Source organism: Tachypleus tridentatus, chromosome 6 (genome assembly GCF_004210375.1).
Source record: "Tachypleus tridentatus isolate NWPU-2018 chromosome 6, ASM421037v1, whole genome shotgun sequence".
NCBI lineage: Eukaryota > Metazoa > Arthropoda > Merostomata > Xiphosura > Limulidae > Tachypleus > Tachypleus tridentatus.
In genome coordinates, this window is record NC_134830.1 from 117,847,764 (window position 1) to 117,875,397 (window position 27,634).

A 27,634-nucleotide genomic window follows, 5' to 3' on the forward strand; every position below is an offset into this window, starting at 1 on the left:
CATAAAGCTAGATTATGCCTAACAGTAAGGTTTGTCACAGCATTCTGTGTAATAAAAATCTACAAGTGATGGAACACCAGTGATCAAGGGACCATTTGATCCACCAAGAATACCTTAACACCCAACCTCCCAGAACAAATTGAAAACTAATCACTAAACCCTCGTTTTCCAAAGTTATCATCAACCTCTTTTGGAAGCTCCCGAGAAGTTGCATTCTTTACTTTAGATGGCAATTCATTCCACTTATCCACTCTCATCTTTTAGAAACAAAACTAAATTAAAATTGTGTCTAACCTAAATTTATTTTGTGTCCTACTGTCCTCATAATTCATTATTTGATTTTTCAATTTTATCAAATCCATAATTTTTAATCCCAACTCTCATTTCACAAGCACAAGTCAAAACATTCCATCTAATTCATATTTCTCTTTTTAACTTCCAAACAATTTGTTCTTCCTGATAAATACAAAGGACTAAAATAGCACATAATACTCTATAGAGGCCTAACTAATGACTTGTACAACAAAATCATGGGCTCTTTAGCATTAGTCAATATTCCTTTGTATAGAAATGATCATTTATATTACCTTTACTATTAGTGATTGAATTTTATCTCAAAGGCTTAATTAAGACTTAGTGTAATCAATATATTAAGTTCCTTTTTCACATAATTAACCCTTTTGCAATGGGTTAGGATTCAAAAGTTGTGCCATCGTATTTGATGACTTACATTCAAAACTTTATTAAACTGCTATTTTATGAATTTATGTCAATAAGCTTGGAATCAACTTGTATATTACAATTCAGATTTTAATATTATATACAAGTTAATTTCTTAATTTAAAAGTAAGTATTAAAAGAACACACTTAAATATAATTTTAGTTAGTCACATGGTATATTAAATACAGCACTGTTTAAAATTAGATATTTATGATGTCAAAATGCCAAGTCTATACTTTTGTACAAATTAGGAACTCAAATTATTAATACTGATAAGCTAGGATATAAAATAAGAACCTGACATCTTTATTTTGCTGAAATATGGCTTATGTACTGAACCAAACATGGTGAGCTCACTCAATTCTTTACAATTTTTGAAATGGTCCCTTATATATTTTTACTACAGTATATGACATGTGAATAACAATCAACTGCTTAGAATATTCCAAAAGTCGTTTTCTCAGACATTTTAATCTTTAGAAAAGCTATCACATTCTTTTGAACCAAGTTTTCAAGGAAGTAGATTGTGTCTTTAGTCTGTTTGAAGTTTCAAAGTCTAAATCTTAGTTACTAAGCTTAATATATTATAGTGGAATTCTATGGTATCAATGTAGTTATTTATGAGTTTTTGGTTTTTAAAACGTATATATAAAAAAAAAAAAAAAAAAAAATTTGATATCCTCCATGTACAAAATTTTAAAAGGCTTAGCAACCTACGTCCAGTAACAACCAAATTCAAAGGTTGAAGCAAGAAGAAAGAATTATTTGCTTTACTTCTTAATTTATTGTTCTATATTAAAAAAAAAGTGTAATAATTTATTTCTAAATAGTAATCATCTATATATATATATATATATATATATATATATATATATATATATATACACACACATTATATATTATATAAATACATAATTTAATATATAATATAAATATAATAATTTAAATATGACTGTCTATTACAAAATACTAGTCCACTAAAACACAACCAGGACAAGAAAGAAACAAAGATCAGTTTTATATTACTGGATACGTGACCTGAGTACATGTGCACAGTGTCAATGCAAGTTATGCAATGTTAGGTAGACATGACTGGAAGGTTAATATAATAAAAATAATAAATATATAGCATTATGAGACTTAAGTTACTTAGACTAAATATCTGTATTTTCATGTTACAATATAAAAAAAGCATGTTTTACATTGGTTTCCTATTTTACTTATGATGGCTACAAGATTGGTCAAGTAACAGACCCCACACAGTTGAATAGAGTATAAAAATAAATTATTACTGAAAACAAGCGTCTGAAATATACTTAGGAGGTTTTAGAAATCAGACAAATAATATTTGAGATTTTTGGGATGAAGAATAGCTTTTTTTTTAATCATAGCATGAAATCACTTTCCATTCAGACTAGTAATGAAACAAGACTCAATTTTCACAAACAAATCTTTACCAAAATTATTTAATTAAAAAAACTCTGATTTTTTGTATACAAAATGCTTGTAACCTTTACTAAAAGTCCACCAAATTTTGTGAAGATACACATCAATTTTACATAGTATCCTATTTGTTACAAATCCAAAGTTGGTTGCTTTTGCAGAAAAAAACTGTGAAACTCTGTTTGTTTGTAGTTAAATACAAAGCTACACAATGGGCTTAGTGTGCTGTGCTCTATCTACAACAGGTATCAAAGCACAGTTTTCAGTATTACAAACCTTCAGACTTGCCACTGGGAGACTAAAACTGTGATAGTAAAGATTTTCTCGATGCTAAAGTTTTCCTTCTCTTCCCTTATGTTCACTTTTACATTAAAAAATTATGATTGCTTAAGAAATATTATTCACAATTTGCCTTTTGGCATGTAAATTCTAATTTTAAAACTGTTTTTACAAACTCTAAAACATTGCCATCTGAAAAACTTATTAATTGAAAAATAAAAACATTAGAATAAATATAAACAGAGATGCCATATATTTAAATATACTTTTTACCTATTGTGAACATATTAAACAAAATTAAAGCAATGTGGTAAACATGTGCAAAACTTGGCAGTTTTGGCAGAGATGAAATAATAGTGTTAAAAACAAGTATGAGGACTCACTGTAAGATGTCTTAAGATTTGGAAGTCTAGACATGGACATTTTGTTTTAGATATAAACTTGTTAAATAGCTTACAAGATAAAACTGTATGTGCTGTTAATAGAACTTCTTGTGGATCTTGAAGGTTATGCTTAATTTTACATTTTCGTTAGTTTTTAAGGTTAAAGGGAATTCATGATGGGTTGAAAGGGATTTCTATTTTTAATTCTGTCAACTGAGTTTTTTAACTTGATATTTCAGTGTATATTATGTAATCTTCACATTTAGTTTTGGCTGCATAAAAATAAAACACATCAAATAATATAAAAAATAACCACTTACAAGTTAAGTTAAGGTTCTATTTATTCATGGAGCTTCTGTTCTAAACTTTTATTATTTCTTCATTTATCTTTTACAATGATTTATCAGACAAGATACTTATACAGGGCCAGGAGAAATATGTGATCAATATTTTGATTAAATCACCTTTAACAAGTCTACTCAAGGTCACTTAGCCAAAAATGTTAGAACACTTATTATATACCACAGCAATTTCACTTTTTTTATGGTTTTATGATGTTCAAAATGGTATATACTTTTTCCCATTTTTTTGTCATTATAATATTTTTTGTACACTGCTACTGATATATAAATTATAGATATTTACTTTAATATCTCTTTTTTTTTAACCTTTCACAAATATTTCTGAATTCTATTACTGACAAATATTTAAACTCATTTTTTCTACTATTTTCCACAGCATAAATAGAGCAAAAAATTAATGTGGCTATATTTAACTTAATAAATATAAATTCTGGTTATGTTAACACACAGTATCATATACAAAATTTGTAATGGTTTTCAACTGAGACCCAAAACTTAGTGCTTTCATATACTTCACTGAAAAACAATAGTAAACTATTTGAAAGCTCCAGAGTTCTGGGTTTTGTTTGAAAACCAAATATCTTATTATAATGTTCTGTTACACATTTTACATAAAAATGCGTTTTTCTTTTGAAAAAATATTTAAAATTATCAAAAGTAATGATTAATATGGGTAAGTCAGTTTCATAATTAAATATAGTTTCAAGGTGAATTTTTAACATGCAAAACACTTTATGGAGTACAAAAACATAACTAGCTTATTAGAAAAGTTTGCAATTATTACAGAACACAGTGGTCTACATTTTAAACTAATAAATTTTGGAAAAATAAAATATTCTATCATTAATTATCAATAATACCATATATATGCAATACAATGAACTGTCATTTGTATATAGGATTAAGTGCACCTTTATACTCATTTGAAATTAAATGTACAATGTTACAGCTGGAGTGTATTTTCAATTTAATAATGCTACATTCTGGTGATATACATTTGAAAGTCAAATTATAATTATGTTTTTGCACACAAAGAACTATACTATCAGCACTTTTTTTTAAAATTTATCATAAAATTAAGATAATTGAACTACAGTCCAACTTAACATAGTTTTCGTTTTGTACTTTCCTAGGTTTCATAACATCAAAGGACAACAAGGTTGTTCTATGTAGTAGCCCTCCTCTGAACTATTTCCAATAATTCAATGTCATTTTGCTAAACTATTTAGTTTGAGTTTAGGATCCCAAAACTGAACAAAATATTCCAAATATGGCTTAACTAATGACCTATACCATTAGTCATTCACTTTTTCACGTTTTTAATTTTACACTAAAAGAGCCTGAAGTGAAATTTGCACTATCTCTTAATATAACTAATAATAGTATTAGTAATACAAGATCAGTTTCCATACAGTCTATTTAGGCTTAGTGGTATGTTAAGCTACTACCACCAGTAGTAGTACGAGTACTACAAAACTTGATTCGGTATCGATAGCCTCTCTTTTGTGACAAATCCTTCTAATGTTTAAAGTAAAAATGCATGCAAGAGACATTGTTAAATACAATTCGTAATTGCACATTATATAATAAATAAACTTGAATCAGCTGCAAATATTTCAGCACTCACCCGGTAGACTCCAGTTTTACTCATTACCCACTGAAAATATTTCCCGCGAAATTTACTTCATCATTCAGTCTCGTAAAGTCTCGTTCTGTTTGATATTATAATATACTACTTTTTATTGTTATTATAACAATAATTGAATGTAGGTAATCTTCGAAGCAGTGGTACCTGTTTGGGCTTGTAATGTTAAAATGTTAAGAAACTTACACGAATAGAGTGAATTCGTTTGCAGTTTTGTTCTTTTAATTATATCGTTCTTCAAAAGTAAGTTACTTAGTTGTTTATAATAACACTATTTAGTTTAATTGTTAAAGAAAGGAAATGTTGTCTAGCTTAAAGTTAAACCATGTCATAGCCATAAGGTTACAAACTTATACAAAGGTAAGCGTTCCAATTACAGTAACAAGTGCGTGATACATGTATGGAATGCCTTCCCCCTATTACTTTTAACCACCAGTTTTGTTGCTTCTTTATTTTTACTCTGAATTTCAACTTGAAATTTTAAGAACATACTTAAGTAAGGCTATTGAAGGTCATTTGGACCACATAACTAAGTGCCCAGAATATTAAAATTAAATATAATCATTCGCAACCGTATAACCGAAAAACAGAATCAAAGAGCAATTAAGTCTTCATCTTGATTCCCATAACTTCAACTTATTACCAATACATTTGTGTTACTAACTGCTTAAGCAGACAGGTCGTGGTAGTGGATTTACTGGTAACTTCTCTTTTCATTTTCAACTGCGTATGAATACTACTAAGATTGATAAACAGTGTATTGACATGACTTCACAATTCTATGCAAAGGAATTCACTATATGTTTTATGGTTATTCCTCACTTTGTTTCACAAGATTTATATTCTGTAGGAGCTATAGCATACTGTAAATGTGTTTTCTGCCCAGGTTAATACCTGTTGATAATATGCAGTATCAGACTGTAATTAAAATGGCTTTTTTAAAATATATTTTTTATAAAATTATTAAATGTTAACATACTTTTTAGTAATACAGGGTATCGTGGACACACACAGACAACTATAGAATGAGGCTATAACAATACTTTTTTTTTTACGTGGAAGAGCGAACAATGTTTCGACTTTCGCTCTTCTACGTAAAATATTTTCTCAACCCAAACAAGCAGTTTTTGCATATATATTTCTCTACAAGTGGGTTTTCTCGACATCACTGATTATAACAATACAATCAAAACTATTAGTAAAGGCATACACACAGCTTTTCTATACTCTGTAGAACACAAGTCTAAAAATAATCCTTTCTTAATAGCTTAAATCATACAGAGTATAAGTCTAGTAACTTGTTTATGTAATTTTTTTCAAGATGTTGATATTCTAGCTTCCTGTAGAAAGTGTACCCAAAAAAAAAAAAATAATTCCTGATTAGGCTTAACCAATACTTTTTTGTAGAGAATATATTTCTTTTGTTCAAACCAATAAAAATATATTGAAGATTATAGTGTTTTAATTGTATTTACTAATATTCAGGTGGTCATGCATTTTGACATTTCTAACCATATTGTCCTTAATTCTAAAAGTCAAATTAAAACATTTTAACTCTTTGTAGTTGAATATTTACTCAGAAGATCATTGTTATTTTTTAGGAAAGCAGACCAAAAGTGTAAACATTATTCTAATTTAGGTCTCACTAGTGATTTCTACATAGAGAAAATTACCTCATAACATGTAATTAAAATTTCATCAAATACACTATACAATAATTCTATTAGCTATACTTTTAGCAACAGAGCATTGTTTCAATGGTTTGAGTGACTTTTCCAACAGTGTAACAATGTATTTTTCTTCAGTTACTCTATTGTGTTATTTTCTATCTGTATTAAACATAATCCAAATTAAGATTAATGCAATATGTGGAACTTACTGCAACAGAAGTTAATTTGCCAAATACTAATCAAGTTATTCTGTAATACCTCAACATCATCAGTGCAAGTATAAATACCCAGAGTTTGTCATTAGCCAGCTTTAGTGATTTATTAATTATGTCTCTAACAATAACATTAATTCAAACAAGAAGCACAAAGGCCTAAGTACTAACCTTTTGAGTAATTTCACTTCTGATGAGGGTACAATTTGGCTGGATACAATTGATAACAACCCTTTACTTTTTATATCAAACACCTTACAAGTACAATTTTTTTTGTGTGGCAGCTTAAAAGATATTTTGAAAAGTTAAATGTGTCAAATCCATACCTTATACCACCCAAATAACAAGCAGCATCATAGAAAACTGGTAGTGTAGCACTTTAACTGTTATTGTTAAGCCTAATGTTTAAGAACTAATATTTGTATTTTTTATCATTAGTTTGCCTTCATACTAAATTCTAAAACATGAAATACATTGTTTTATTCAATAATTTGACATAAAAAACTAGCTTACTATCTCTCTATGTTTTAAGAATTAACTGATTTACTTGAACTTAGATTCATTACTTTAAATTCAGCCTAGGTTATAGTTGTAATATAAATCAGGCTATATATATTACTCTATTAACATTACATATATAGATCAAAGACTAGTTTTTGTTACTTCTAATGAAGTTCTGTTTCTAAGTTCTATGTAGATAAAGATAACATTTATTACTATAGTACAGAGAGAAACTAGTGCAAAAAAATCATATAATTGTTTCATAAAAGTTGGGTATAGCAGTGACAGTTGTGAGGGTATTATGGAAATGTACTGCTTTTAGTTGTTTTATTTTTTCTTTCTATCCTGGGAATGTCTTTGGAACATTTTGGTACTATAGTTCTCTATAGTTTACTCTAGAAGTTTCTTCAACAAACTGTAGGGTGTTTGTCGGTTATAAAACAAATATATCTGTAAACCAAAATCAGAGTGTATAAAGAAAATTATTAGTGGAAATTAAATAAATTATTTAGGTAATGAAAACCAAGAATTGTCACTGCACTTTACGTGAGTGCCAGAACAGTTTATATGTAGATATATAATATACATTTCTGGATTTTTGTAAGGGATAGTGCTTGCTCCCTGTTAAAATGTTATCTTCACAGTGGCAGGACAGTATAAAGACATTAAACACAAATTTTGAGGAAATGTTATTTTTTTATCACAACTATTTTGTTAAACCAAAAAATTCCCATACCAAATTTGCAGTTGTAAATGTTAGGTGTTGCCTTCTCATATATAATGTGAAATTTGTGTCTAATTCATACATCCTTGTTTTCAGTATAGGACCTTTACTATTTATTGTTATTCCTAAATTTAAAGTACTATATTACTTTATTCAATTTTTATCTTTATAGATTGTGGGTAGTCTGTAAGCTGCCATGCGCATCAAGACTGAGAGAAGTCAACACACTCCACCATCTAGAAGTACTAGCAAGGAATATGATAGTATCGAAATGGATAGGGTAATTGCCCAGCAACATAGTTAACAATTTATATTAATTACTTTAATGAAAAGTTCTAAAAATTTGATCTTGAAGATTGTGGAAAAAATTTGAGCAAAACTAATGTGAACATTTTCTATATAAAAAAACAAACTTAACTACTAACAATTACTTGGAGGTGAACCATTTTCAATACAAGTTACAAAGTTTAACAATAATCAGTGCTAAAAATTGAAATACTATTATATGTGTTATTAATTCTTACTGTAAAAGTCTGATTTATAAATTAGTTAATTTCTAATAATAATTGATAATAAAATTAATTCAAATAAATAGAGTAATAAAAAATTAATGTTAAATTAAAGTGAAAATAACTTATTAATTTTTACCCTAAAAAGCTGATTCTCCAATTTCTTTAATAAAAATTGATAAAATAGCATCTCAACCAATTCTATGACTTTTGTGTTGTTTTATCATACCAGTGAGCCTTGCTACTTCACAAAAATTCTTGTCAGCAATGGATCTAGCATATGCTTTCAATATTGGGTTCTTATAATTGTTTGTATGCAAATTTTCATATTCACATAGATGATAAAAAGTTATTTTGTTTTGCAGTAGTTTTAACTAAAAAAGGTAATGTATGTTATATTGACAGTATTTTTGTTTCAGTGGTGTTTTTAGTAAAAGTAAAACATTTAATATTTTTTAAAAAGCTTTATGGAATACTTGTTTAGTTTTTTCATATTATCATTGAAATTAATATCTTTGTTAATATTTTTAGTCTTTGGTGAACTGTAAAGATAATGTTGACCTAATTATTGAGAAAATAAACTGTTTTTTAAAAGGATGTGATCTGATTTGCTGCTTTTGGTTTTCAGCTATGGCGACCTGTTTTTGAAAAGGTAAGTTGCCTTACGGTTAAACAAGAGAAGAGTTTGGTAAGTAGTTACTTGCATAAGTTAACATTTTCAGTAGTTACGCAGAGAACAGTTGTAACATCCTAATGTAAGAACTTTGGAAGTATAAGCTTTCAACCTGAAATACACATTATGTATGCATAGACTTAATGGTGGACTATTAGGATTTAGGTGTAGCCACAAAAAATTTCAAATGGTTGACCAGAATGAAGGTTACCAGTCAATAGCACATGCCACCAGAAGTGCTTTATCCAGTTCTTGTGTAACAGATAAGGGGATTGACTTTCACTTTGATAATATGTCTACAGCTGAAAGTCAGACCCTTCAAACCACAGCCCAAAATATTAACTGGTATGCAACATGCCAATGCACAAGACTCAATTATTCTTGTGTGTTAGATACAAACTGTTGATCAGACATATTAGCTTGTAACACAAGACCGTGATCCTTTACAAGTATTTAATCATGAAGTATATATATCCAGTTTTCAAAATTATTGGTTGAAATATGTGTACATTCTGACTTAAGGATTTATTCAATAACATTAAAAAATATGAAACTTTTTAAAACTAAAAAAATTCATATTTTAATTCACTTTTCTTTTATATTGTAAAGCATGAATTTAACACTGTTTTTCCCTATGTTTGTATATAATAATAAACATGTAACTACTATTAATGATAACTCGCAAGTTTTCTACTTATATTCAGTGTAGTCATCTTGTCGAAACTTAAATTATAGTATGTGATGTAACAACAGTTACATGACATTGTATGTACAAAGTGTTTATTTTTAATTAGCTACTGATGTAGAGTTACATTCATTATTTTAAATATGTGACATCAATTTGTTCTGAGTTAGGGGAGAGGTTATAGTTTTGTAGTTTTTTTTTTTGTTAGTACCACCTTTGTAAGCATTACCATATAGATTTCAATTTACCAGTGCCAAGTTTAACATGTAAAATGAATTTGTTTGTCTAAGAATGTGCCTGTTACATTTATCATGTGAATGTCACATGTCCAGTGTTCATGAATTATTTGTATTTTATCTTGTACTGCTGAAAAATATAATGTTTTTTAAATTAGTTAATGGCATAAATGGCCTAATTACTTTGTTATAGAAAAATATTGTCTAAATTTGAGAATTTATATTTTTAATTTAACATGTATAGTTAAGTTTGTTTAACTTTGCTACTTTGTGAATTTATTGATTTTGTATGTAATTACACAAGTACTTTTCCTAACAAAAGTCTAAAAGTACTTCCAGTTCAAAACTCCTCATGAAGTTTTATGTTAATATCTGTAATCTTATGAGTTCCCTGGCATTTAATTTGAAGAGTTGTATACTTTTAAAATTTAAGTTTGATTTTCATGGTGTACACAGTGCAGACAGCTCATTGTATAGCTTTGTACTGAAAACAAACTATAACCTAGGAAATTATTGGCTATTAGCAGCAGTTAAAAATATCAATTGGTCTGTTTATTCTTTGAAAGTGTGGTTGCTATAAGTAAATAGTTTTAAACTGTCTAAGTTAGGTCTCTTTGTACATAAGTTATTTTCAAAATGTTTAATGGAATACAAAGTGGAATACAAGTCCAGATTAAAAAATGGTTTACTTGTGGAACACAAAAAAAAAGAAAGAAAAGAAATATATCTGTGGTATATAAGATTAGATTTAAAGGAGTAATACCTGTAGAATATAATACATATTTGAATAAAAAACAGATATAAATATTTAAAATGTATCTGTGAGCCAAAACCCAAAGTAAATGGCATGGAAAAGCAAAGAAATTGATGCAGTTATGGTATAGTGTAAAGATCTACTTACAGTGATAAATTTTGAATACGTCATGAATTTTATTAAGTGTTTATATTACAAATTCTCAAATAATTCCTTTCATAGTCCAAAAAGGTTTTTCCTTTCATTTATAAAATATTTTCTCATATTTTTCTGTTTGATGTTTTTCCATTTTACCTGCATATCTGTTCAAGACCTAAAATAATTTTTCAGAGACGGGACAAATTTCATTGCATCTTAAGAGAATGTTGCACAGACCTATTTTATGTTGATCACCATATTAAAAATAACTCCAGGCTATAAATATGCATCCAAAATGTAATTTGAGAAAGATGATATAGTTATATATATAAATGGGTCTGGACTGAGTAATTGTGAGCATACCCATAAAAGCTGTATAGTGGCAGTTTTTAAGTCGAAATTATCACAGGTTTTATTGTTATAACAGAGTATTGAATGGAATAGTTTGTCTAGTCAGTTGTGTTCTAAAGTAACTGAAATGGCCTGTGTAGAGTTTGAACAAAAGAAACAATTATTTAATGCTCTGGGTACAACTGTGGTAATTAAGTGTATAATAAATATTTTTATATATGTTTAACTTGTGTTAAATATATTTTTTTAAAACAAGTGAACTGTGTGCTGTTTGTTTATTGTTGAAATTTATTGCCAACAAGTTACAGACACCTGTAAAGAATTTGGCCTGTATGTAAAATATTGATACATACACACAATTTTAAGGCCTATCTTTGCAATGTTAGCATAGTCATTACAGTTTGTTTGGCTTTTTATTTTTAGTTGCATCATGTTCTCCTGTATACATGAAAAAAGAAAGCAGAACACAAGTAGAGAATCCATTTCAAATGAGCTTCCTTTTTTTGAGATATAAAATGGGTTCTTTCATCTTCCCTTTGTGCATTAGTTATTTTCTGTTTCATCTTTATATTAAGATTTATATAGTCATACAAGATTTACATAACACTTGTGATTCCAGTTAATTACATACTTTACAAACTGTATTTCTTTTAATGACCCTTGCATTTCTGCTTAAACTTAAAGGACAAAATGAATACAGCATGATCTAGTGTCCGTCCACATTTTACGAACAGTTTTTTATTTCCTCGTTAGTTTTATATTTAACTCATTACATGTTAACACTATAACATATTAAAGTTATTTTAGTATGTTTTATTTTGTGTGATTTTTGAAATTTCATAATGTTATGTTTCTTTCAAAAATTTCATTATGGTGATTGATATATGTGAGATACAGTTTACTTTTTTCTTCCCCCTGAAAACACAACTTTCTTTTAATGTAGTTTATTAATTTTTTGAGAATGTTTTTTACAGTATGATTCTGACAATGATGGATGGATCCCACTTGATGAACTGAAAAGGATTCTCCAATCAGATCCATCTGAGATCAGCTCTGATTTTCCTGAAGACATTTTGGATGAAATTTTGGAGCGAGCTGATTGGGATCATAATAGAATGTTGAGTTATGAGGAGTTTCTTCGGATGGTAGGAATCTCAAAGTATAAAAGAAATAAAAAATATTTACAAGATATTAAAAAATTAAAAGTTAATGACCAAGAAACTTAAAGAATGTTAGAATTCATGTGTTATGAATATTTATTTCTTAAAAAAAATTGATCTCTATTTAAAAAAAGAACATTATGACCAATTAACCATTTTGGTACAAACCCAGTACAATATACATGAGTTTGTCTACACATTTGCAGACGTTAAGTATTCCCACCATAATTTTTGATACGTATGTGTAGCTTCACAAAACTTGGTAGACTTTTTAGTAAAAACTGCAAGTTTTTTTGTATACAAAAAAATCGAATTCTTTTTAATGAAATATTTTTTACTAAAGATTTGTTTGTGAAAATAGAGTGTGTTTCATTACAAGTCTGAGTGGAAAGTGATTTCATGTTATGATTAAAAAACTATTCTTTGTCCCAAAACCCTCAAATATTATTTGTCTAATCTCTAAAACCTCCAAAATAGATTTCAAACATTTGTTTTCAGCAAGACTATATATTTTGTTATTTTCTATACTCTAACTGTGTGTGGTCTGTTATTTGACCAATTTTATAACCATCATACAAAATTAGGAAAGAAATATAAATTATGCTTATTTCGTTCTATAGTGACTACATATTATAACACAAAAATACAAGTGTTTAGTCTAAGTAGCTTAAGTCTCATAACACTATATATATAGACATATATTTACTATTTTTTCATATATTGACCTTCCATTTATGCCTACCTAACATTACATAACTCACATGCACTCAGGTCATGTATCCAATAGTATAAATCTGACCTTTAGTCTTCCCTGTCTTGGCTGTATTTTAGTAAACTAGTATTTTGTAATATGTAGTCACATTTCAATTATTGTACATTATGTGTGTGTAAAGATTATTACTATTTAGAGATAAATTATTAAACTTATTTTTCTTAAAATATAGAACAATAAATCTAGAAGTAAAGCAAACAATTATCTCTTCTTACTATGATCTTTAAACTCTTTTGCTACTGGACATAGGTTGCTAAGCCTTTTAAAATTTTGTGCATGGAGGATATCAAACAAATTTTTTTTTTAGATTTTTCTTATATATATAGTTGAATAACCAAAAAGTCGTAAATAACTACACTGATACCATCGAATTCTATTATAATGTACTAAGCTTAGCAACTAAGATCTATTTAAGTTTAAAACAATATGATCTACAATTTGATTCTAAACTTATTGACATAAATTCATAAAGTAGTATTTCAATAACACTTTGAATGCAAGTCAACAAATGCAGTGACATGGCCTGTGACCTGTAATAAAAGGGTTAAGATTAATCTTAATGAATGACAATTCTAATGATAGATTAAATTTTTTGTTGGTGGTAGTCCTTTATTAATAGTTAGAAAAACTAACAACTGTCGCAATGTTTAATTGTTGTCGAGTCAAACAAACAAGTGGTTCCATGTATAGCTTCATTTGTCTTTTCTGTGGTATTGTACCAAGAAGTATTATTACATCTTACAAGACCAAATAATTGACTTAGTAATTAATTTGAAGAATTTTAATTCCTTGTTTTTTATTATTATTAATTCAATGTAACAATTAAAATATTTGAGTGGTATTGATTGTTTTCCTTGTTGGGTGTTTTTTCTTTATTTGTTTTTTGGGTTGGTGAGATTTTATAATACACCTGCGAGTGTTAGGTATTATAAACTTTGTTGAAAAAGAAATGTATAGAAGGGGTAAGTAGAGGTGAAAATTTATGTAAATTAACTTTCAGAACAGTGCAAGATTTTTTAGTTTTTGGGTGTTGATAAGTAAAGTATGTTTTATGTGATTCTTGAACTGTTTCAAACTAGCTTAATTACAAGAGCTGCATTTTAAAAAAGAAATATATGTGTAGAATAACAGCAGGTGAACATTTATAAAAGAAATGTGGCTTATTTGCAAATGAATTAGAAAGCACATTATATTGACATTAAGTCAGTACCAAATAATTTGTTGGGTTTATTTATATTGACTTAATTTGTAAAGCTTCCCAGTAGCTATTTCATTGGTTGTACTCTTTGTAGTCTGCAAAAAAAATTTATTTTTAATTGTTTGGATACAAGGCATTGAATTGTACATTGATTGATAAATGATTCATATTCTAAAGTGGCTTTTTATATGCTTCAACACTTTGAAGGAAAGACTAGTTGTTTTTTGTTTTGCTAAATATTTTATCGAACAGAATCATTAATACATCTCTAAGTTTGAGCAAGTGCAGTCCTAGTTAAAGAAATTACATAGTTTTTGTAAGATAGGGTAAATGATTGCTTAATGTTTTTGTCTTTAAGTGAAAGTTGTGTTTGTTAATTCCTGTGTATAATACTTTGCATGTAAGGTTCATGCCATGGAGTTAGGCTCTGCTAGACCGAAGTTTCAGAGGCTCGTGAGGTTTGCAGCAATGGCAGTTGTACCGAGAACAGAAAGAGCTACCACAGTGCGAAGATATCTAGAGCAATACAGTTGTATGCCTCCTCCACTGTTTATGATTATAGCTAGTTTGGGAGAGGTGAGGAAATGGAAAATTCTCCCCCCATAGTACCATGAAATACACATAATCTGTGTTCTGTTTTATGTCTCTTTCATTGTTTATGATTATATCTGTTTCATGACAAGTGAGAAGAGGAGTGTATACATAAGAGGGCTGAAAGTATATAAACAACCTAGACCCTATGTTTAGGGTAACCTTTACTAACTTAAACATTATAAGTAGACTCAGTAAATGGTAAATAATTATTGGTATAATTTAATCACATTTTTCTTATGATTTTTCTAAAACTATTTTTTACAGTTATTAAAGTAAGAAATTTGTGCTGCATTAGATATGAATCCTATCATTGTTGGTGGTAATGTTATGGAAAGTAGTGCATTTATGTTATTTTACATTGTTAATATTCTCAGTTTTTATCTTTTTAGTTGGGAGTTTTTATTTATTACTGTGTGAAGCTGAAAGAATTGAGTGCTGCAGGCCCTATTCCCCTTGACAGCTCCCTCATCTACAATCCTCGCCGTCGTAACGAGGCCTGGAGGTTTATCACTTACATGCTTATTCATGCTGGGTATGATTTGATCTTATCACATGTACTTGATGTTATTTAGATATTATGTGCTGAATGAAATGAGATACTTCAGATTTTAAAAATGTGCTCTTGGTCCTCAAACAGAATAAATATGTTAATTTTTTAACTTTTGTTGTGCTAGTAATATTAAGACTGTAATGGTAACTTGAAGTAACCATGTTTTAAAATAAGTATTCTATACTGTTTTTATTTGATGGTATTTAGATATTATGTGCTGAATGAAATGAGATACTTTAGATTTTAAAAATGCGCTCTTGGTCCTAAAACAGAATAAATATGTTCGTTTTTTAACTTTTGTTGTGCTAGTAATATTAAGACTAATTGTAACTTGAAGTAACCATGTTTAAAATAAGTATTCTATTCTGTTTTTATTTACCCTTATTATCATTAAAGTAATAGTATTGTTTCAAAGAAATAATTAACCATGAGAAGCATCCTTGTAAATTTATTACAACTTTAATATTCAAGATGTAATGCATATATTTGCAAGGTAATACTTCATTGTTTTTTTTAACTAAAAATGTATAACAGTTCTATAGAATAAATCAGACTTATAGACTTGTGTTTTGTGGAACATTCTTAAAGTGATTATTAAAAAAATTACCATTTGATTGATCTTTGTAGTTTTTAAAAATATCAGTTTTTAAGAAATCCAATATTTTGCTTATACACATCATACAAATTGTTATAAAAAAAATTGTTTGCCTGAGTGTTAGTAGTTGTTATTAGAAATATTAAACATCATAAATGTTTTTATAGTAATTATAACATTTTTTATCCCTTCAGAGCTGTTCATATATTTTTCAACATTATAATCCAGTTGTTATTGGGAATACCCTTGGAGATGGTACATAAGTGGTGGAGGGTTGGGCTTCTTTATCTTGCTGGTGGATTAGCAGGTGGTTACTATAACTTGCATAATAATGAAGTAAATATATAAGTTGTGTTAAATATAAATAAATAAATAATGTTATTAAAATTAACCTACTCCTGCTTTGTAGAGAAATTAAATGATATATAACAATAGTTATACCTCACGTGCTTAACCCTATTTCACACTATGACAGTTGTCCTTCATATAACTGGTGATATAGATAGCGTCCAAGTCAAGCTGGCTGCAACCATCGACCCTTCTAGGACCTGAATCCTTAATCAGGGCAGAATTTTTATCCAGCCCTCTAATCAAGTGTATTTATGCCAACCATGGAACACTGAATTTAATGTCAGTAGTTCCCCCACTAAAAGTCTTGTTGGCCTTTTCTCTGTGTTCCTTAGGGGTGTCAACCCAACCATTCAACCCGAAGAAATTAAACAGGCCATTGAATGCAAATCAAAACTAAGTTGCATGGCATATATCACATTTACACCAATCTACCCAACTATTTCTTCAAGATAGTGACAACTTTGAAGTATAGCGCTGACTGCATTTTACGCAATGGGTGTTACTATCACATATTTCACTTCAGTGCTGAACACCCACATCACCGCTGCACCAATTTGTGGTCATATAAAACTTCCAGACAACATAGACAATCAATGGACAACTTCCAACAGTGAAGCACTGATTTACTGTTTAATCCAGAACCAGCCAGGAAAAACACCCAAACATATTCATGCAGTTCTACATTGATGCCCCAACCTCCACTGTCAGCTACATATCAGGACTTGCTTATCCGAAGAAGACATGCAACAAATCCTGCCAAACTACAGCTTTAATTTCAGGTACTACAACCTCAAGCCAGACACAAACCATGCAAACTAAGACTACAGGTGCATCAGTACAGACAGACTTCAAGATTACAAACACTCATCAGAAGTCACAAACTAAGAATGCAAGAAGACACAAATCAGCCCAGACCATTGAAGGGCAACCGGAAAACCTGCATTCATCTTCACCACTTCTGTACATCTCTGAACCCAAGTTCAACCTGAATTTCCTCACAGCTATACAAGCACAGAACAAGCTTTTCTTCCAAACCACCAACCAACTAGCTACTTCTACAGTTCTGCCTTAAGCCTTATGTGTTTTAATTCTATATGCATTATTAATCTTGATCTTCTTTCCTTCCATCTACTTTCGGGCATGGTTTGGGTAGATTATTCAGTGCTCAGGCCATGAAAGTGGGTTTTCTCGGTGCACTCCCATTTCCCCCACACCTAAGTAAAAGGCATTGGATCTCTAGATCCCAGCCAAGGCAACATCCTTGCCTGGCCCTGAATCATGTTATTTGAGTTGGTGTTTGGTTTGGTCTGCCATCAACTTGCTTTTTCTACCATCTTCTGCCTTTGTCTTTGCTTTGCTGCCTGCATAGCCTACAGGACCTGCATCTACCAGATTTTGTTAAATCTATCAGCCCATTTTGTCCAATAATAAACAATAGCCACTCAACTAATATTCTTACCAAGATCAGGTTGAAGGAGGACTGTTCAAATATTAACCTTATTCCAAAACAACTGCCAAAATTGTGTGTCTAGACCATTGCTGCATATACCATATCTCAATCAGCCTGATAAGATCTGATATTGAGTCAGAAGCCTTATTGGCACTGGATATAGTTGATTTGTTACTTATTTGTTATTCTTTACTTTCATGCACGAGTTCTTAGGATTATAAAAAACTGCAGGACTAAAAATTTCTAATCTGGTTGGTTTCTTCTTCAGAGTGATGAGAAAATTATGAAATGGTTTAAAATATCCAGAGAACAACTTCTTAATTTTTTTTTTTAATTCCTTTTTCAAATTATTTTAATAAACATGAAACATTATATATTAATGCTATACTCATAGAAACAGAGATTTAATCGGTATTAAATTTATACTTTAAAAAGAAAAAAAATATATTTAAAATAAACTTCAACTGAACAACTGAATTAATGATCTTTGTGATGATGAGAAACCCACTTAAAGTAAAAGTGTATCTCAGAATGACTGGTATGGGTATTAACACTTTTACTAATAAAGCAGAGAACATTTCGACCTTCCTAAGTTATCTTCACTTTAACAAAGAGAGAGAGTTTGCAACTGACCATTGGTAGGCACGTGTCGGCTCTAAGACATGCCTGGCAATGGTCAGTTGCAAATTCTCTCTTTGTTAACCTGAAGATGACTTGGGAAGGTCAAAACGTTGTTCTTTGTTTTATTATTCTAATGTTCTGCATTAGCAATCTTTTGAAACTTGACACATCCATCTGTTACGAAGTGCATCCAGAAAGTTTTCTATCTCATTTTTCACTGGTTAATTCATCTTTTAACTGAAACCATACGTGGTCTTGCTTGTTAATCATGTTGTAAATGGTGCTGTGTAAACTTGTGCAAGAATTTTAAAATATTCCCTTAAAGATCAGAAAACATATTTAGTTAAATTATTTTTACCAATTTCTAAAGTGGTTTAAGTTTTACAATTTCATGGAGAAATCATTGTGATGACATTTGACCCTATAAATTGGTATTAAATCACGACTGGATATCAATAACAACCTTATTTGAGTTTATTTTTAAGATAGCATCTAAATATTAATATAAATTTATGACTTTACTCTGCTTTTATAATTTATAAATAACTTTTGGTTTTTCCCCAAGAAAGAAAAGGCTTAGAATAGATTATTTAAATAGTTTTTGAACTCATTACATCTTTATAAGGCCTTTTTTAAACAAACAATGGATGTAATAAATTAATAAAATGTTGTAATGTACTTAAATGGGAATATAAATTAATGACTGTTCTTCGTAGGATCTTTGGGTTCATCAATATCTGATCCTTCTACATTCCTGGCTGGTGCCTCTGGTGGGGTATATGCATTGATAGCTGCCCACTTAGCCAATGTTATAGTAGTAAGTTAGCTCAAATAATTAATGTTTTAAGGCAATTTTTATGAAAAATTAAAACCCAAGAATTCGTACCATGTTGTAATCAACTGGACTTGTTTATGCAAGTTTTATTATCAAATCAAAATAATTTCTGATTTTTTAGTTGGATGTACTTATTTATTACTTTGTCAAAGTATAATTGTTTTTTTATAGGCTTGTTCTCGTAGCTTCCTTATCTATAATTGTTACTACCATAATTTAAATTGATTAGACTTAATTTTTTAGCACACAAGTTATTTTAAAAATTATATTAGTTCTATTATTTTTGAGGTATTGTAATTTGCAGTGCAAGCCATCATAGTACAGTCCTTAACCCCATCCATATGGGTCAAAGGCTATGTCTTTGCATTTGTTGACTCTCATTCAAAATTATATTGAACTGCTATTTTATGACTTTGTGAATACATTTTGGTATTAAATTGTATGTTATAGTTGAATTTTTAATAATATATGTTTTTTAATTGAAGAGCAAATACTAAAAAAACACACCCAATCATCAATTTTTATATGGTATGTGGAATGCAGCACTGGTTCAGAAGAGATCTTTATGATGTCAAAATTATAAGTATAATTTTTTTTTGCAACAGATTTACTGTCATACATTTATTTTAATGTCTACATTTGTTTCAATTTAATGCATGTGATGTGTATTGTTAAATGTTTACTGTGTAAGTACTTCCTGTTCTCTAAACTTGTAGAAGATTCTTGAGAGTAAGAATCAACAATATGTTTTACTAAAACACTAGCATAACTTCTAATATTGTTGCCAAATGAATTTTCGTGAATGTTGCCTGAAGTTTATAAATTGTTACATCAAGAGACAGTAATAGAATATTGTTGGTCAGCTTGAGGTATACTATAAACCTGAGAAGCCATAACTGTGATAAACAGTTATTAATAGAAAAACTACAGATAGTTGACCAGGAATTATTTAGATTTTGAACGTTATGAACCATTCAACTTCATAGAAATAACTTTAGATGTTAGTATTTCTACAGGAACATTAAATATCTCTGTTCCTCTGTGAAAAAAAGTAAGCTTGTAAACTGAGTTAGGCCAAACAAGAATAGAGCTTACCTAGCATTCTCATTAATTGAAATGTGTTAGTGTATCAACGTTAAATTAATTTGCTCACTGTGAACCTGGACTATCGATAAAATATTCAGTTCCAGACCAGATAGAGGACTTAATATTGTTTGTAAGTGTATATCATTCATGTTGTAAAATATGATAAAGTTGATACACATTGACATTCAAATAACTTCTAAACCAAAATTAAAATTTACGGTTATTTGAAATTGTAATACATGACACGTGTAGCCTAATGAATTGGAGACTCGTCCAGGATAAATTATAATACATAACATTATGAATTGGGAACTCAAATTACCTGTATTAATGAGCAAAGAATATAAAATATGAACCTAATGTTTTGCTTATATGTTGAATCAAATACGGTGGGCCTGTCCAGCTCTTTCCATTTCTTGAAACACCCCCTTAAATATAGAGTTATTTCTGTTTATAATGTGAATAACCAATCAAAAGCTCTGAATGTCTTTCTCAGCCATTTTCAAGAATTACAGTATCATCTCATTCTTTCAATACAAAACTTCAACCTGGTAAGTTCAGTCTTTACTCTGTTTAAAATTTCATATCCTTTTTAGGGACAAACCCAGTTTAGTTACTCGGTTTGATAAACTACAGTGGGAGTCTATGCTATCTGTATAATAATTTAAGATATTTTAGTTATTTGAAATATATATATAATACCTATAAAAAAAAATCACATCCTCCACATGCAGAATTTTTTAAGGCTTAGCAACTATGACAAGCAGTAAATGAGTACAAAGGTCATTGTAACCTGAAGATATAACTGTAACTGTTTGCTTTGCTTCTTTATTTACTGTTCTATATTTTGAGAAAAATAAGTTTAATAATTTATTTCTAAATTGTAATAATCTGTATGCATATACAATGTATAATAATTGAAATGGACTGTATATTACAAAATACTAGTCCACTAAAATGCACTTAAGACAGTTCACTTTGTAAGAGCTAATTTTATACTGTGTGATACAGTAACATGAGTTCACTTTTGCCATGTTATTGCAATTTCAATAATGTTAGCCAGGCAGAGATGAACAGTACATATGATAAAAATAATAAACATATATAATATTATAAGATTTAAGCTATTTAGTCTAAACATATGCATTTTTGTTTTTTAATATTTAGTCATTCCAGAGTAAAAAAGACAATTTATATTTATTTTCTAATTTTTTATGGTAGTTATGAGTTTGACCAAATTGACAGAACCTGTACAGAAATTTGTTAGTGAAAATTACATAAAATATAAAGTTTTTTGTTAAGAAATATTTGACAACTGTTTGGACATTCTAATGATTTCTTATGTGAAATCTGAAAATTTTCAGATGAATAAAAGTATTTTTAATCTTAAAATGAAAATTTCTTTGCATGTTAAATGGACTACATGTGAAAATAAAAAAAAACATGAAAAAACATTGCTTAACAAATGTTAAGACTTCACAAAAAATCTGTTATTTTACAGATTAAAGCATTGCATTATTTATTGATAATCTACTGTATTTCATGAACACACACTTAATAATTTAAAGGTTACCACATGAAAACTGTAGCAAGCAAAAACTGGTTACAAAGTTGGTCACAGGGACTGTGTCCATGCTGAAAGAGTTGAACTGTACATAACATAAATGTAGACAGAATTTAAATAGATGAAGTATTTTTATGTTAGATATATCCTTTGACTAGTAATATAATGTTGGAGTTGTGCTGTACGAGCTAACTAAAACAAATCCATATCCCAATGAAGGAGACAGAATCATTATCAAAGATCTTCCACATATGGTTTCTGTCCATACAATCTTGAATGTAAAAAATTACAAATAGTTATATGTAATCAGAACTTTAGGTTTTATGTGTAGTTGTAAGATTTAATTTGTTAATATTATCAACTGTTGCTGACAGCAACAATTTCATATAGTATGTTGAATAAACATTAATATATTTCTGAATGTTGTATATAAATACAATATGAAACAATATAAAAAAGTGAGTCTTTTATTTGTTACTTAAATTCTTGTGAATCTTTAAATATTTTTAAAACCTTAATAATGGTGACAAATATGACATTAACCATTGAAATATTGCTCTTTTGAAATTGTTAAGAATAAACATTAGACTAGAGGTCTTGATTGTGTGGTATGCTGGTAAGCAAAGACTGATTGATCTTTAAGCCTATGTATGTCTTAGTTTGTCTGAGCAATAACGTTTATATCGGGAGTAATTTGTTTTTGTACAAAAATTTAGTAAAAAGTGGTTTAATAACATTTTGAATGTGAGTCAACAAATGGGATGACATGGCCTTTGACCTGTAACCTGTTACAATAGGGTTAAAGATCATATTGGATTTATGTTGAACTATATTCAACAAAATGCTGAATGAAACATAAAGTAAAACAAGAACGATAAACTGTATTTTGAAAAATTCTTAAATATTTAATTATTTTAGTTATTTTTCTTACCAATTTTGATGCCTCTTTTTCTTTTCTTTCAGAATTTTAAAGAAATGGAGTTTGCTTGGTTTCGATTGGCTGCTTTATTCATTTTTGGAGGCACTGATGTTGGGGTTGCCCTCTACTACCGTTACTTTGGCAAGGAAGATAGTCGTACAAGTTATGCTTCACATTTTGCTGGTGCTTTAGGAGGTCTTCTGTTGGGAGTAATAATCTTAAAGAATTTGAAAGTTCACAGTTGGGAAAAAAAACTTGGATGGGTACTTTTTATAATCTATTTATTTTTTATGGTTTTTGCCATCTTGTGGAATATCTTTTATTATGAATATTTTCCTCCATTGGAATCTAAAAATTGATTAATATTTTTTTATGGTATCTTTGTTATGATTCACTTTTCTTGCATATTATGATTTTGAAATGTGGCACAATATGCTACAACTCATTATTAGAGACAGTATCTTATGTTCCAATTCAGAGTAATTTTATTCTGTTTGATCTTTTTTTTTTCATTCATCAGTAGTCAGTCAAGAATTTTATTTGTGTAACATTACTGTTTATATGTATTTACTCATTTATAGTTAATGATTTAATTCAGATGAATGCTTCATACAGTGATGTCAACTTCCCAATTCACGCTGTATTTTGCACGAACATCTAAAAATGAGAAGTCTTGGATATTTTAAACTCAACATGTCATATGTGTGTACCCCAATGTATTTTTTTACAGTTTGTTACAGGATAATATTTTTATAAGCTTTACACAAGTTCTTATAAATTATGATTCTTCAGGAAATCCTTTTTAAACGTGTTACACCAGCACCTGTAAATTACAAAAATAATTTAGTTAATTCCTTACATAAGTGCTGATATATTAGGATTATTTACCAAATAATTTTTTTTAACATTTACACAAGTGTTTTTAAATTACAATGCTAAAAAATTGAATATTTTATTAATTTCATACAAACCATGTTAATGATCGTAATATGACAATTATATCCTAAATACAAATGGTAATTTTGTTATGGATATTTAATGTTTTTTTAAAAGCATTTTGACATATTGTTTAGTATTTTTATACCTGTTAAAGTGGTCAATACACACATGAATAAACTACTTCATATGATGAAATTTGGATTAAATATGATGTAGATGAGTATTACATCTATACTTGCATAGAGGTCACAAAATAGATAACCAGTCACTATGCATACATGTGCATAATATCTGATTCAAGTGAAATGGAATGGAATGCAATACTTGTGTGCTTACACAAGACACATAAAATAAAATAATATTTTAACAGTTAAGCATAGATCCATTTTACTGGGAGGAAATTTCAATGATTTCAACTGTGATAGTGGTTAGTGTGTTGAACTGTGAACCTTGGCAGAAGGGAGTTAGAACCCATTACCACAGATCACTCCTATAATTTGAGGACATGGGTGCACTTTAAGAGTGATGGCCAAATCTCACTGTTTATTAGCATAGTCCAAACGTTGAGAGTGGATGTTAACTTTCCTCTAGTCTTATCAGTTCAAAATCACCAATAGTCTTTGTGTATCTCTGTGCAAATGTTATAAACAAAGATACAAGCAGTTTTCAGTGAGTTTGATGGCCATACCTCGTATCAAGCATTGAATGTTATTATCTAAATATGAAAGTATTAGCATCATATATATATATATATATATAAACATTTTATGGGACCAAATTTAAATTGCTGCCATTCATCAAAGTGTACATGCTTTTTTTCACTTTTTAAAAACCACAATATTTCTGTCAGAACATCATATGCATGTTGAGTACAATGTTTCTTAAACATAGGTCTATAGACCATTGCTGGTCCATCACAACCATTCTGCTAATCTGTGTTCATGAAAATGAGATGTAACAGACAAAATACTCTTATGTAAATCATAATATATTTTCATTGTGTTTGCATTTTGGTGGTCTGGAGCAGTGTAGGGAAGAGTAAAGCAAGGTCTCTGGTATAAAAATGTTGAGCATACATTTCTCATTTATATTATATTACTACTATGCAATACCTTAAGTGCAAAAATACCATTGAGCTGAATTTTGGACTATGTTTCATTTCTAGAACAACTATTTTGTTGGTGTATTTTCTTGTAGTTTTTGACAAACATCTTTGTATTTTACGTTGCAGTAAGATTATTCATGAGAGTCGACTGATATCTTTATTGGGTGCTTTAAATCCCTGTTATGCAATAGAACAAATACATATCTGTTTACACAACAATACTATATACTAATACAACCTCACTGAACAGTTGAAACAAAATATATTTACTTGTCTTTTCTTGACTAGCTCTTTAGGTGGTCTTATGGTAGATATAAATAAATGATTTTAATATCTGTGAAAAGAGTGTGTGTGGATGAAAAAACAAACTTAGGATCAACTTGACTACTGTATGCTTTCAAAACTAGTTGTGGGGAACTTCGTCTTTATATCACAGAAAATTTTAGTTGAGAGAAAAAGTACAACTACATTAAACAGTATAAAGATATTTTCTCATCTAATTGTGCTAAAAGTTATTTCAGGGAAATATGCAATGTGGCAGTAAATCAGAACAATTTGGCCTGGCGTGGCCAAGCATGTTAAGGCGTGCGACTCATGATCTGAGGGTTGTGGGTTCGCATCCCCGTCGCACCAAACATGCTTACCCTTTCAGCCATGGAGGTGTTATAATGTGACGGTCAATCCCACTGTTCATTGGTAAAAGAGTAGCCCAAGAGTTGGCGGTGGGTGGTGATGACTAGCTGCCTTCCCTTTAGTCTTACACTACTAAATTAGGGATGGCTAGCACAGATAGCCCTCGAGTAGCTTTGTGCGAAATTCAAAACAAACAAACAGAACAATTTTTTATTATTAGTTTATTTAAACAGTATTCTTTTTCAAATGTTTTTTTTTACTTCATATATTATTTTGGTTTTGGTTTTTCCTTGAGGTGAACTGGGTTCAATAGCAAATTCCCTAAATGGATCCTTTGATAACTGGAGCTATAAGATTTATTGTATGGTATAATGAACTTAAATTGTGTTTGCATCATAATTAAGTATATTTGGTGGAAAGCCTTATTTCTGATGTTTTTATTTAAGTTCTTTTCTCCAGAGAGAACAATTAGGAGCTTGCACTTTTACAAAAAAAATAAAGTTTTAAGAATTTCCCTTTCAATTGTTTGTTATAATAGAAGTAAAATTCATTTCTGAAAGCAACAAAGTAAAAACATTTTGATTTCATTTAGTTATTTTGTATTTAAATTTATAAATTATTTTTATGTGTTTATGTATCTTATTAATGTAAACATGGTTGTGAACAGGTGATAGTTAATTAAAGCTTAATTTTCAGTGATTTCATTATTATTTTATCAATGGCTTGTGTTTAATAAGAATCAAAGTGTTCAGGTTTAGGTTATTGTTTACTTTTTCTGTATTTGTTTCTTTAAAAAGTATCAATGACATTTGAAATGATTTAATTGTACAGGATATTTATCTCTCATATAAAATTATTTTGGTTGAATATTTAACACTTGTCAGACAAACCAGTCCAACATCTTTTAGTGTGAAACCTAGGATGGTCAACAGGGCCAGCATTCTGGAAACTGGTAACTTAGGGTTATTTTGATAGATTTCCATGAATAAAGCTAGGCACAGCTTCTAAGGCAAAGTAGTAATGAAAATATGACATGATGAAATCTATAATGGATTATTCTGTATCAGTACTATGCTGTGCAATACACTATTATTTTTACATTTATTCTTTTTTGCAAAAATGTCATTGTTAGTTTGAGAATCAGTATAGAAATCATATTGTATTGTGCATGTGTGTTAACTTCAACACTGAATCTTTAGGCTTTACAATGTTATTAGTTTCAAAATTATTAAAACTAATGATTTATATTAGGGACTGGAATCACATGTAATAAATTATTAAAACTAATGATTTATTACATGTGATTCCAGTGATTCCAGTCTCATTTCTTGAATATAACAATGCTATTGTGCAAGTTGTTTTATCTTTTGCTGCCAGGGTAATGATTAATTTCTGATATATCAACTTGATCTTCAGATAAGTTCTCTCCTCTTGGGACCTGGACCCATGGTTTACATCAATTGCTCCACTTACTCCTTCATATTTAAAAACACATCTAGAACATTTCATTGCTACATTATTTTACTATACATTTACAAGTTAACTTCTCCATGTTGGTTCTCATGACCTTGGGCCTCTTCTGTTGATGTAGAGCTCAAAAACAGTGCCATGTGATTCCTTTTTGTCCAACCAAAACAGCCCAAACCATTCCAGAATGACTTTTTTTTTTTAATCCACATGAAGATGCCTGGCTGGCATGTGTGGCAGGTGTTAATTACTTTTGAGTGCATCATATTTATTCAAAACATTTGAGGCAGAATAACATAAGTAAGAGTCATGTTTGTTTTAGTGTATTTTAAAAAAATTGCTGCATTCTGAAAATTAACATTATTAAAGTTCAAATATGAGAAAAGGAATTGAAAAGAATGAAAGCTTTAACAAAAATAAGTTTAATATAATAACTGTTAATATTATAAACATTCTAATGACTTGTGAGAAAAATAATAATTCTCTTGCATTATTAGTCACCTAACATC

General features: G+C 29.2%; 3 protein-coding genes across 6 annotated transcripts in view; 1 reads left to right on the plus strand and 2 right to left on the minus strand.

Moving 5' to 3' along the window:
* The window catches only part of LOC143253408 (PAX-interacting protein 1-like), a 50,319-nt gene extending 45,403 nt beyond the window's left edge, over positions 1-4,916 (minus strand). For 3 of the 4 annotated variants that reach the window (XM_076507250.1, XM_076507247.1, XM_076507246.1), the window contains exon 1: positions 4,816-4,916. Coding sequence is in view for 1 of the 4 variants with exons in the window: in XM_076507249.1 (XP_076363364.1) it covers positions 4,816-4,839 (24 nt within the window). In the remaining 3 variants the exon portion in view is untranslated. The remainder of the gene's footprint in view (positions 1-4,815) is intronic. The other variant, XM_076507249.1, reaches the window with a different exon arrangement.
* Positions 4,917-4,926: 10 nt separating this feature from the next.
* LOC143253411 (rhomboid-related protein 2-like) lies at positions 4,927-23,340 on the plus strand. The gene is made up of 9 exons (XM_076507266.1): positions 4,927-5,076; positions 8,113-8,220; positions 9,078-9,101; positions 12,261-12,431; positions 14,822-14,992; positions 15,400-15,542; positions 16,350-16,462; positions 19,294-19,394; positions 23,026-23,340. The coding sequence occupies exons 2-9, from the start codon at positions 8,137-8,139 to the stop codon at positions 23,338-23,340; spliced, it is 1,122 nt and encodes a 373-aa protein (XP_076363381.1). The 5' UTR covers positions 4,927-5,076; positions 8,113-8,136.
* A 328-nt stretch (positions 23,341-23,668) lies between these two features.
* LOC143253409 (uncharacterized) overlaps positions 23,669-27,634 on the minus strand; it is a 41,348-nt gene continuing 37,382 nt past the window's right edge. The window contains exon 7 of the mRNA XM_076507255.1: positions 23,669-23,804. Coding sequence (XP_076363370.1) covers positions 23,770-23,804 — 35 coding nt within the window. The 3' untranslated portion in view covers positions 23,669-23,769. The remainder of the gene's footprint in view (positions 23,805-27,634) is intronic.